Genomic DNA, 13457 nt, shown 5'->3' with positions numbered 1-13457 from the left:
GTAATCGTTTTTCACAAAAAAATGTTTCATCTCAAACAAATGCACCTACGTTAATTATTTGTCTTATGACACAACATTTTGTTAACTTTTGCGATGGCCTGTCTTATGTTTTTTTTTTAAAATTTGTTTTACAAACAGTTAACTTGACAAGCTAAATATGAAACTTTTTTAAAAAATATTTTCTTTTTGCCTTTTTATTGTGATAGTTGCAGTGAAGACTGACAGGAAACGGGGGAGGAAAGTAGGGGGAAGACATGCAGCAAAGGGCCGCAGGCAGGAATTGAACCTGGGCCGCTGCGTCAGAGACCAGCCCCTGTACATGGGTCACCCGCTTAACCCGATGAGCTATATGAAACTTTGAGTAAATTTTAGTTGGTCAGGTTAAGTGGCTGTTAGCTGAAGCAGATAATGTGCAAGTTAAAAGATCTTTTTTTTTTTAAGATTTAGGGAAATCTGTTTAGAAGAAATGGAATATAATATTCATAATGTTGTTTTCATTAGTGTGTAATCCCCCCAAAATAAGAATCATTCTGTTTTTATTACCTTAAAATGAACCCTGCATATCTACTGTGGGTCCTCTTCTACAACGTCTGCCATGTTGCACAGCCATCTTTCTAAAAATCCATGAATGGACAAACACTGACTCTAGAGAGGGCCCTTTGCATTTTTAGCAGCCACTATACACCACTCAACTGGAAGCTGGTTGGTTTCAATCTGCCACTAAATCCTACACACCAGATCTTTAACTATTCTGTGAAGTTCCTTCTGTAAAGACTGATGATTTGATAGCTGCAAGTCTTTTTCATTTCCACTGTTTAATCAGCCTGTGTTAAACACACAGGAATTTCAAAGCGTTAGTAAAAGACGCACTCAGTTGACCATTCATTGTGTACCCCTGCTCAGATCAATCTAGCTGATCTCACAGCTGAGAGATCAATACGGATGTCAATACACTGACATCAATATATCGACATCAGCCATGACAGAACTGCAGTAACTGGTACCTTCAGAAAGGTTATAGTGTCGAGCTTGATCAGTGTGCGATTGAATTTTGAGGTCATTGTGAAGCTAGTATGGTTGAGTTGTACTGTATTACACTCAGAAGGGCTTCCATATTTTTCCACCATCTTTATATCACTGAGGGTAGATAACTTATCAACAAAAGCTGAACATCATAACCTTCAAGAAAGTTGGTGCACCTAATTCAGTATGTTCCATTTGGAGTTTCTTAAGCGGATATGTATCCAGATAACTGTGTCTGATTCTGCAAGTCTTATTTTAGCACCAGCCTGCTTCAAATTCACACATTGATGCAGATTCACACCTTGAGGCAGCCCAGTACAAACAGTCCTCCACTCTTTCGCTGCTTTCTAGAGATTGCTTTCGAGAGAGCCATTAGGTGAAATCGCTGATATTAAGAGATTCAAACCAGCATCAAACTAATCACAAGGCTGCTATATGCATCTTAGAAACAACTGGCTTGGGTTCTTAGTCATACTTTGAGAGGAATATTACAGACAGAAACAAGAAAAGCACTCAGATCGCACAGTGCTCTGCCAAGGCTGATCGGTCTTTGTATCATTTCAGACGGCCGAAATCTTGAAAAAAAATTGTAGCAGAAATCATGGCACTATAGAATGTGGCCATTTAGTATAGATGTACCCATAAACACAATGACCTTGCGCTGAGCACAGGCGTGTGCTATGCATGTGTACATTACGTAGGGATACCAAATCATGTGACCTAAACATGTAGCGGGAATTGATGGGACTCGGAAACATCCCCACAATTTTATCAGTTGTTCCTTGTATCATTTCTGACAGACAAGTCCCAATAAGTCCTCAGAGGTTGATCTGTAGTAGGATTGCAATTATGTGATCTTTAGCAGGAAGCTGATAGCGTTCACTTGTTGTCATAGTTACGGTGACGCCGTGACGCTATCTCACAATGATACAGAAATCTTTAACAAATTTTCTTTTTCTTTAAATGTTATTTTTCTTAGCCTTTTGTTGGCTTTGTTCGATAAGTTAGTAGAAAGGTAGACAGGAAAGTAGGGAAAAGAATGGGGGGGAAGACCTGCAGTAAAGGATCGTGAGCTGGAATCAAACTCAGGTCGCTGCATTGGGGACTGAAGCCCTTGTTTATGGGTCACCCGCTCAACTAGCTGAGTTACCTGGCACCCTTTGCGTCATTTCTGACCTTCCCTGAAAATTTCATCCGAATCTGTTTTTTTTTTTGTAATGTTGCTAGTAAATAGACAAATGTACGCCGACCATCACATAACTTTGCCTCCTTGGCGGAGTAATAAGTTAAGAATTTTGCTAAATCTACATAGCACTAGATTACATTAGATACAACTTCATTGTCACTATACAGAGTACAAGTATTAAGACAACGGAATGCAGTTCAACATTTAAGCAGAAGTGTAAAAGAAGCAGTGCACTGTAAAATGTCTAAGTTGAGCAGGGGCAGTATAAATGTATTGTATGAACAGTATTAACATATACAGTATGGGTATGATACAGTATTAACAGAATGAACAGTACAAACAGCGTGTTGTGTGTTGTTGGAGGTGCAACTGCAAATCAAATTTCGTCGTATTATCTAATGCTGGATATTCTGGTTGACAAAGACTCATCACTTAAGCTAATTCTGGGAGCTGGCACAAAGTTGTTGCAGCCAAACAGCATGAGGATTTACATGCCACGAGGCTGTGGCAGTCTCTTCCTAATATAAGGACACCAACACACAGCGTGTCCTCAGAGGCCCCTCTCAGCCCTTTGCATGTTTCTCTTACATGCCTCGGATTAAAGTCTATCATGTTCTTTGTCAATTCTTCAACCAAGCTTCCTTTTCAGCAATCCGATAATTGTGAATCAGGAAACAAAAGTATGACTGTGAGGGCACAAACTGCTTGTCGGGTTTTGTCTCATGACTTTATGTCAAGCTGTGAGTGCTGAAAACGCACATCTGTTATGTAATATATCTAGTAACTCAACGATATAAAAATTTAATAAGTCTTTAAAGCTTATTTCAGGTATCTGCTGCACCTGCCAGCAGAATTAAGTAAGACTTGGTGAGCAGCGTGGAGCGGTAAGAATATCCTGTATCTGGCTTAATTCCCTGGGAGGAATCTCTTTAATAGTCCGATGCAGTGGGCACGACATTGGAGCCTAATGTCATCAGAGCTGCCAAATCATGTAACAGATACCAAATAAAATGGTTGGGTGTGTGCTGAGGAATCATCACACGATACCAGCGGGGTCATCTTACGGTGCAAAAATCTTCAGGTCAGGTGGCCTGTACACTCCCGTTATGTGTGAATGCATGTATCTGTCAGTGTGCTGTCCTTGAGATGAACCGGCTCCCTTTTTGCCGACTCCGTCTTGTTTTGCCCAACACACACCAGCTATCTGCATAACCTCTAACAGGAACTAGCAGATCATGAAAACAAAGGTACGGCTGTATGTCTACGTTCGAATAAAAATTGTGACAATCAATGTATTAACAAAGGTGCCGTTAAAAAAAATAAGATCAAGTATCATAATGCCTGCAAAAAGGCAAACATGCATCATCTCTACTTCCACTATTTCGTTAGCCATGTCTCTAATACTGAGAAAGCAGCACAAAGTAATGAGCGTTCAAGCTCATGGCCGTGTGATAAACAATCCCGCTATGATATAATGAATCATGACAACCATTTATCTAAGCTTTAACGCATGTAGGTAACATTTGGCCATTTTCCACTACAAGAACTTGCAGAGTGTTGATCTAATCTCAGCAGTGATTGGTCAAACTTAGAAAGCACAAATGCTGATTGGTTACCTTCCCAAAGTCCATTTTTTGGGCCTACAAAATGGCAAATTCCTCAGATCCTTAATTTCTCATGTAGAAATACGTTTCGCATATGGTTCAAAATTGTCAAACGGACACAACAGACGCATGAAAGACTCGGAAAACACATACCTGTGTTCAGCCTCCTCACAAAGAAGAGGGAAGCTTTAAAAGCACATTTACTGCAGTGTCAATAGTTTAAAATACGTAAGATTAATTGTTGGAGAGAAAACACTGAAGAACTAACAGCGACACAGGAGTAAAGAATATCTCGCTGTGCTCACACTTGCAATCATTCAGGTGCAGTAAGCATTTTTCTATCCAACCAATGCTTCAATATGTTTCAGGAACTTGCTGACTAAGCCTCAACAGTAGCTGCAGACCTTGTTTTGTAAATAAACAAAAAAGAAGGATAAATCTCTGTCTTAGTCCGACCTTGTCACTAACTTGAACTCCACAAAGAGGCCTTGTATGCACTCCTTTCTCATGTTCAGTGGCTAGTACAATGAATCAAGGCACAAAAGCCCAGTACTCCGAAACTGCATGACATGCATTAACAATACAGAGCCTTGGCAAGGAAAGCTTGTACTGAATGTCCTTTGGCCCCCCTTTCTCTCATCCTCTCTCCCCTGCTACAAGCTTCTCCACTGTCTTTCTGGGGCCAGATCAGGGGTTTTACGGCTCCTCTACCGAGCTCTACAAGCCTGTGGGAAAACGAGCTCAACTTTACACTTCTTCTCAAGATTACCTTTTTAAACATGTCAAATTCGCTAAATTGGCTCCCCTGTTTGAGGTAACAGTAGGAAGCAATTGAGGGTCAGGACAAGAGCTTGATATGCAATTGTATAAAGGAGGTTTCAAAGGCATTTTGAGGATTCTGGTTTCACCCAACATACACTGATACTGACACACACAGACACATAATTGGATCATAACTAAGTGTCCTGTAAATGGAAGTGCTTTGGACAGCTGCTAGCACTGAAATGAAAACTGCACACACTTCTAGCTGACATTAATATTCGGCTGCAACCTCAGTCAATTGCACAGAGAAAATACAGGACACAAAGTACATACTCATGGAGTGCACGTGTAGCGGCATACCGTATTGAAACTCCATGTGGAGGAAATGTAGAAAAGGTTGGTTTGAGCAGGCCTAAGCTATTTGAAGAGACTCAGTGGTCTCCTGGGTGAGAGACAGAAGACTATCACCAAGGGAACGCAAAGCTATCTGCAGACTAAGCTGCAATCTCATCATCCCCACTGCTGTGGTTTAGGGAGACCATCCAAATGGTGAGCCATTACAGGAGTCGTGTGTGCATGCAGGCCACTTAACCTGATGAGCTCCAGAGAGAGAAGCGAGACGGCCACTGACCGTGTTGAACAGGCAACCGATGACATGCGGTAATCAAGCTTTGTCATTCACTGTCTGAGAACAAACCCCCCTATTCTTCTGTCATCTTCACCAACTGTCTCTTTATCCCCTCAGTGTCTCTGTTCTCCCTAACCAAACCTGCTGGAAATTGCATTTAATGCTCCAGTTCCGGAGCCGTGGTGAACACAGCTTTACTCAACTGTCCTCCGGGCGGCTCAGCAGAAATGGAGAGATTTCACGCTCTAGAGACAGCATAGCTCATGGGTAAATCCACACTTGGTTGGTTGGTTTCTCCTTCAGGATGACAGTGAAGGGAGGATGATTTGTTTCTTTTTAAATAGAATCATCCAGTATTGCATAAAATTTCAATTATATTTCATAATGAGGGGGCAAAAGTGCTAAGAGTTGGACTGGAAAATGGTCAAACACCAAGGTGAAAGAATAAATATAATGTGACTTTCTGAATTGGAAACTACTGAAAGTATTTGGTTTTCCTATCTTCTATACTACTCACTATTTGCTTATATCTCTTTTAGTTTGAGAGAATTTATTTGACTTGGAAGGCAGACTATAAAGATGTTTTCATCATCTCTGCTACACGGCGCCATCTTAGCTACGATGCTAAGGCTGCTAACAGTACATCTGCACGTTAGAGACTCAGTCAGTGTTTTTGTAACAAACTTGGTGGCTGCATCTTGTGAATGTTCAGGTCAACAATTCACTAAATGAAGATCAATTGTATCTGGTTTTGATATGCAACCCGTTTGTTAAAAAGAAAGTAATTTGTTTTTCCTCATCTTTCTGTTCAAGCTGTAGTGAACAATGATTGATTGCACCCAGAAATGTCAGTGTAGTGAGTGCTAGACACATCTGTAAAGCACAGCAGTTGCAGCACTGCACAATGACAACAACAAAGCACACACAAAGCTGTTTTTCCTTGATAATTTGATGTGAAACCTTAACTTTATGCCATTTTATGTCCAGGATGAACCACTTTCACAGACACAACATAAAACCTAAAACAAGCATTTGGATACTGTACTATAGAGAAATGATGTGAAGTGCACAGAGAAAGTAGGTAGAACAAACATGTACAAACAAAATGTGTCACTCTTTTCTCTTCAGTTCCCTCGTCCATTTGATGTAATGAGCTAGTTTAATACATTTGTCCTTGGCAAGGCAAGGCAAGTTTATTTGTATAGCACCCTTCATGTCCAAGACAATTCAAAGTGCTTTAAATAAAACATTAATACGTGCATTTAAATATGTAATTTATATACGTAGTTAAAATGTATTTCCATGACCGCTCTCTTCTTACTTTAGTCTAACTCAAATTCTCCTTTCTGGGCCACAGCAGTAATGCAAGTTTGAATGCTTTTTTCCATTGAGAACTATTGAGGCTGCATTAAAGCAGTGTGCTTGTATTTGTGTACACTTAAGGTGTACTCGCTGGTCTTAGTTCTCTCTGAGGAGCAACTGTTTCAGAAGCAATGAACCATTTTCTTTACAACCACTACTAGACTTCCTGCTGAGCGTATGCTTGAGAACTGTGCAGACTAAAGGCAGAATTCAAACAGTCTGCCACAAAAATCCGTCTAGTCCTTATTGTGAAAGACAGCTCAGCGGCAATTTATACTGAAACGTTCCAGATTGATATCCAGTGTGTCAGTTTCCATGAATCTGATGCAAATAAACAAATACTAATAGTGATATGGTATAATATTAACATCCTGAAGAACATGTCAGTTTCCCTGTGAATTCAGCCTGTCTCAGTGGCTTCTGTCTTTCAATATAATCCTAAAGTCAATGATGCTGAGGTCAGGGCTCTGTCAGGGTCATACTATCTGCAGCATGACTCCTTGTACTTCTTGCTGCAGAAGGCTGTTCTTTGACTGTGGTCTGTCATGGAGCATGATAAATTTGAAAATAAGATAAAGCCAAACATGTATTTCGGATTTTTACGTAGCTAGTTACTTTCATTACATACTTCATTTCTATTTAATGTGATCAAAACGTTCCATTTTATTTATGAACATTTAAAATGAAAATTAAATCCGCAAAAGACGATGCACACGAATGCCTGTATCCATCCACAGTTGAGATTAGCTGCGGCTTAGCAGCTGGTCGTTCTAATTTTAGTCGACTTCATTAAACCACTGCGGAAGAAAAGAATGCAATAAGATGATGTAATTAAAAGACATTCGAACCTCACACTATGAAAGGCAACGTACAAAATATGAGGTCTGGTTAATCTGACCAACATGTGCTATTGTGATATACTGATGTGATATATTGTGATTAGAACTTAAACTGCAATCTAATATTTTTAAGCTTCACTTCAATATTCACTGTATAAGAATTGTAAAATGTGATGGTGCAATTTCATTTTCAAATGATGCAAACAGGGCATTTTTCTTTGCTTCCTGTATTAATTTGAGGAATGCTACAATTTCTTTTTACCACTACCCACAATCTGATGTTTATTATTTTTCCCCTCAGTCAAGTAAACAAAAAAACCTTTCTGCAATTTTCAGCTCAGGTTTTTATTTTAGTAAAACATGAAAATGACTGTACAACATGTGGATGAAAAACTCTTAGGGTGGATATGCTTTCAAATTTGACATTTAAATCATAAACCCCATACGAAGCGTTCAACATAAATGTTGAATAAAACCGCTGAGATTAGACACACGTGCATGCACAAGCAATCAATGAAAGATGTACAATCCACTTTAAGATGCTAATGCTCCTGCTTAGAGCGGTAATGCTAGTCTGCCATTTAAAGCACCTGAGTGGATGTGAGTCATCACATCTCCCTGTGCAGCCGAGGACGTTTTTATCAACCAGCAGGATTAGTGGCATGATTTATCATCATCTAGGTTGTGTGATTAAATTCAACAGCATACAGCAAAGAACTGAGAAACAGTGAAGCACAGACTCCAGACGGTGACACGGTGCTATCAAGTGTCTTGCATCCTAGCCTGTTATTTCAATCACACCTGGGAGATTTGCCCACCCACCTGTATTTTCACAGCTATGGACAGGGAGTTCAGCTCTTTATCCAGTTCTTTGAGGACAACCAGCTTTTTCAGTGTGAGGGTGCAGAGCCTGTGGGAAAAAGACAAATCAAATTTAGAGAGGGGTTACGGGAAAGAAACAGATTGTTCGCACAGCTAACAATATGAAAACGTGCCCGACACAAGCATCTGAGGAAGAAAAGCACTGCCCACAAAATAATAACTGCAACTTTTCATTTCAAGTGGCATCTTTACTCTTTCCTTTGGTCTTGTATGAATGATAGTAACAATAAGTAGCACCCGGGAATAATCAATGCCAAGAAAGTGAGTCAACAGTTGAGAAAACAACTGAGCAATCAGATCTCTTCAGCTTTGTGTCCCTCTTCATCAGGGAACAAATCTATGACTTCTTGTAAGTGAATGATGCACAAAAGCACTGCTACATTGGGATTCATGTTGTCTGCTTAATGGGCAATTTTTTAGGGGGGGGGGTGACGTAGCACAGATGCTTTGACAAGCCATAAAGCAGTAAAATATCGTCAGTCAGCCCTGCCTGAGCATGCTGCTGCACATTAAAATGTTGTGCACTTATGTGACTCACCGCCATCTGTTTAGTATTTTAAAAAAGTAAGAAACATATACTTGTACATGACTCTAAATGAGTTAAATGCATTGGACTTTTAATGTGAGAGAGCGGTCAAGCTGTTAGAGAATTACTGAGGCATAAAGAGGCCAGTAGATACAGTAAAATGTAAAGTGTGTAATCAGAAAAACACAAAGGGTCAGATGACACCTCTAAGGCCGAGAATAAGGAAGATAAAAAATTCCAAACAAAAACCCCTGACCAATGCAAGATTCAATTCTTTGTTGTTGTTTTTTTACAACTCTCCTTTAAATATCTCACTTCCTTTCACCTGCATCGACTCTCCCCAAAACTTCCCTCTACAGTATGACACTCTGAAAAAGTCAACAACTCTCAAGCCAAGTTTGCTAAACTTCCTCCTGACCCACTTTTTCCCCTAACAGCCCTGTTGCATTAAATTGTGATCAGTCTGAGCCAGATTCGACTGGGAGGAAGAAAGACAAAGCAAACAAATAGCTATCCAATCACCCACTTTCCTTGAGAGCCACTCTGCTACACTCACTGACTTAATTCAGGCACTCCCTTGCTTGGCAAGTATGATTCACAAAGACTCAACAAGTTCAAGTACACAGCAAATTGTGGCGTTGCAGACGGCAACGATGGGGAGGTCCGTTTATAAATGAAGACTGTGGGGGTGTAGTTTGGCTCATGCTGGATTTTAACCGACTGGATTTAAATCAGACTTGGTTTCCTTGTAAACTTTGAAAATTCAAAAAGGTAGAAATTTAATTTTATAGAAATATATACGATTTTTAAAAAGCCAAACAGCTGAAAAAAGTGAGCAAAGTGTTTAGATTAAAAGTCTGCCACAACATTCCATTCAGAAGTCTCATAGAAAAATGTTTAACAGTGATTAGGCTGACATCTAAATGACTTTAATAAGATTCAGTGTATTTTTGTGACCCTTTTCCTACAGCAATGCTTTTGTCATTGTTGTTTTAAATTCAAGTGTCACCTGGTTTGTTCATATTTCTCATTAACTAAATTACCAGCATTGAGTGTAAAGGAAGGAAACAAGCTTGCATACACTAGACTCCAGGGGGAAGTTTGTCCAAGCAGCCAAAAGAATATATATTTAATGATGACAATATCAAATTTTCAACAACATAAATACGCTGGGAACTTGGTGTTCCCATACAAGATTTCCCTTCGTCCAAAATAGTTGACGCCGTAACTCTATTACATTTTACAGGAAGCAATTGAGCGTAAATTGCTAATCCACTTGGCTGCACAATTACCTAAGTTACCTTGTGTGTGATAGAGTAACAATTGCAAATCTATTTGAGGCTGAAGTAATTAAATGTTAAACCTTGACTGTAGTGCATGGATTGAGCTTGCCTTATTGTGAGGATGAGTCACCAGTGAGCCACAGCTCTCAGATATTGAGGGAGGGAGGGGACAGAAAGAAGGGCTGATGGTTTAACAACATCTCTATCCCATCACAGCTAGCTCTCTCACACTCTCTCTGTAGACTCTGATTCTCATTTAATTAAAAAGGCTGCAGGCACTGAAGGGGTCACCTCGGGTACCAGGGATTGGGTTTTTTTTTTATTATTATTATTAGACAGAGGTGTTATGGACACTTCTGCCTGCCACTGTGTTGAGTTGTAAGTGAAACTCACGGCCATCTGTTCTGGTCCGATGCCAGACTATCCCTGTGCTCGTATCCTGTGCCAGTTCACGCTGCCACCCAAACTTCAGTGACAGACCAGGTGTTGCACGAAAGCAGTAATCATTGGGCTAAAATAGCTGGCATTCAATGGGTCAAGGATAATTCGACTAGTTTTAGAAAGGATTGTCAGTATTGCTATGCCGTGTGTGTGCGATTACAAAAATTGGGGAGGTGGGTGTTATTTGTGGTGTGGTCTCCCCTCCAGTCAGCAGACACTGGCACACACTCAAGATCAAAATAAGAGCTTGCAGAGAGCCCTTCAAATGTACATAATCCTCCATTTTGGCTTGTCATTCCCACATTCCCAGAGACCCTGGGGTGGGATCACAGAAAGCCTCTCTGTGCCACACAGGACCAAAACAAAACAGTGTTATCAATCCATAGAGAAGGCTGGATGGGTGGGGAATCTATGCAGCCGTCTCCAGTCAGATATTTCTGTGAACAGGCGGTGGGAAGCAAAGATAAGTGATACATTTTCTGTCTGTTTCCCACTTGATAAGAACCCAGAGGGGAAATCCCTCTTTCAGTTTCGGTGCTTGTGCTGGTTAAGCCAACAAACCGCCTGCTAAGCTCTTCTGATTGGGTTATTATTGTTATAGACGGAGTTTATTGATCCTCACATGCACGTTAGAACCCTGGTTATAAATCCTTTGCTGGTTTTGACCACACTCAAGACGAAACAGAGAGAAATTACAGCCTCCAAAACGACTGTAAAGTTGTATCAGCCCCTCTACAAAAAGTCAATGAAAACTGATTATCTTTATCCTTTTGAGGGTACAATTTATTGCACAAGTTTTAAACAAGTCTGCAATAATTTCTCTGTTTACATAATTAAGACATTATATAAGTTTTTTTTATCATCTATTAAATATCAGCACCTGTCCAACTTTTCTGACAATGTTTTCATCATCAAACACACACAGACAATAAACATAAAAATATCAGCTACAGCTATAGTTAAATTGTAATTTTTGTTCATTAACAATATAGAAATCATTTCTTTTAATTCACCAATTATTGAGACTAAAAAGTCCAATACAATTTCCAAGATGGCTTCTTCCTTAGTCATGTTTGTCTTTACAATAATATAAAGCAGAAAAACGCAGCAGATTATCACATTTAGAAAGAAAATTTCAAATATCTCTTGTTCTTTTCTTTGCTTACAAATAATCAAAATCAATATTGGCCCTAAAAAAACATCAGACAAAACATTAATGACTAGTTTTATTTCAAACCAAACAATCATTTGATTTTAAAATCAAAATCACATTTTGAATCAATGCAATTAGAAAAGTGCAAAGGCTGCGATTAAGGATATACAAGGGGCAGCTATTAAATAATGAGATCAATGCTGGAATCCCTTTTTGGGCACATTGCAGGGATGGCAACAGGAAATTCTGATTTCAGCTGAAAATTATTGACTTAGTGGGGGGCAGGGGGGCAGAGCCCCCCTGAAGCTGAGAGACTTGTAGTAAAATAGAAGTCATTTAGACTGATAAAAATGATCAATGACTTTTCTCTCAAGCCATTCCCATCGGAACTTATTTTTGACACTTGACACAGATCCTTTGTTAAAAATCTCATTATTCCACTGAAGACGATACCAAATCTCCAAATATCCGAGTCGAACACGACACCATGAATTTGTGACAAAGAATGCTATAGGGCTGCAGCTAACGAAGCCTCCAGTAATCGTCTGAGCACGATACATCATCAAAAGCGGAAGTGAGCGCGCAATGCAACCGAAATCACCTTCCGAACGGAGCGCTGAAAACGGACGGACATTGGCGCTGCATCGTGCATATATTAGCGTTTAACCGACTAGTAAAATACTAAACGTTTAATAAATGAGTAGGCGGTTAAACAATTAAACGACTAGTCGTGCACATCCCTAGTCAGTGCACATTGATCAAATAATAATATGTAGCTCAGTCATAGACTGTTGTTCAACTTAAACAGGCTGTTGTGTCAGTGGTTTAACAAATTCATGTCCATCATGTGTTTTACAGTTCGTACACATGATTATTGAACTGAAGGGCATCTTCAAATCAAATTACACTATTTGTCAGAAAAATCACAATTACATATTTTCCCAACTGGCTCATCCTTTGCTTCTTAACTGTCTTCACTTCACTCAGTTCAATTTCCGCCTTAACACAGGCAGGGGACTATCAAAGCTCAGCTCATATCATGCCATGTGTAGAGGCCAAGACAGCCCCAAGGCAATGCGGTAGTCAGAATCATGTCCTCTCACCAGCTAATTAAAGTGAACAGCAAATCTTTTTCCAGATGACATCTCCTATTACCGAAATGGGCATATAAAGGAACTGTGTAATATGTCAAAAGCAACAGTTATTGACTGCTCTGATGGTGAGCGCCCAGTAGGTGTCTGAGCGCTGCACGGCTAATAGGTTTACTCTATATGGCATCACTCCCAGCAGCAGGAGTAGTGCTGCTCCATCTAAGCCCATTAGTGTGTCCAGGTCACACGCTGCACCATCACTAACTGTTGACCTTTTTCGCCTCTGAAGTAAAGCAAGGCCATTAGATTACAAGAGCAACTCCACCTTGCAGATTAAACACACCGCTTCCAGAGACATACCGGCGTTACTAAGGAAATCATAACTATGGAGGTGGCGCATGCTTCCTGTTGCGTCAAGTAGGGAGAAAAAAAGCGTTCAGACAGGCAACATCATTATTATTACAACTTAATTCTTACCCTTTCTTAAAAAAATAATTTAATCTGGGCTTACCAAGGCACTTGAAGCATGCAGATTTTTTTAAAATGCAAAACTATACAGACAACATCAAAACTTCCAGTTATTTTTAAGACAGGGAGCAGGTTTGTGCTGTCATAAAAAGCTGAATCTTAAACATCATCTTTACATTCATTCTTTGATGGAAAGGGAATGACAGCTA

General features: G+C 39.8%; 1 protein-coding gene across 3 annotated transcripts in view; it reads right to left on the bottom strand.

The window, feature by feature from the left end:
- zmp:0000000755 (phosphofurin acidic cluster sorting protein 2) overlaps positions 1-13457 on the bottom strand; it is a 54485-nt gene that overhangs the window by 26096 nt on the left and 14932 nt on the right. For all 3 annotated transcript variants that reach the window (XM_051959779.1, XM_051959780.1, XM_022191243.2), the window contains exon 2: positions 8227-8314. In XM_051959779.1, coding sequence (XP_051815739.1) covers positions 8227-8314 — 88 coding nt within the window. The remainder of the gene's footprint in view (positions 1-8226; positions 8315-13457) is intronic.

Source organism: Acanthochromis polyacanthus, chromosome 15 (assembly GCF_021347895.1).
Source record: "Acanthochromis polyacanthus isolate Apoly-LR-REF ecotype Palm Island chromosome 15, KAUST_Apoly_ChrSc, whole genome shotgun sequence".
NCBI classification, from domain to species: Eukaryota; Metazoa; Chordata; class Actinopteri; family Pomacentridae; genus Acanthochromis; species Acanthochromis polyacanthus.
This window is presented reverse-complemented; position numbering and strand designations above follow the sequence as displayed.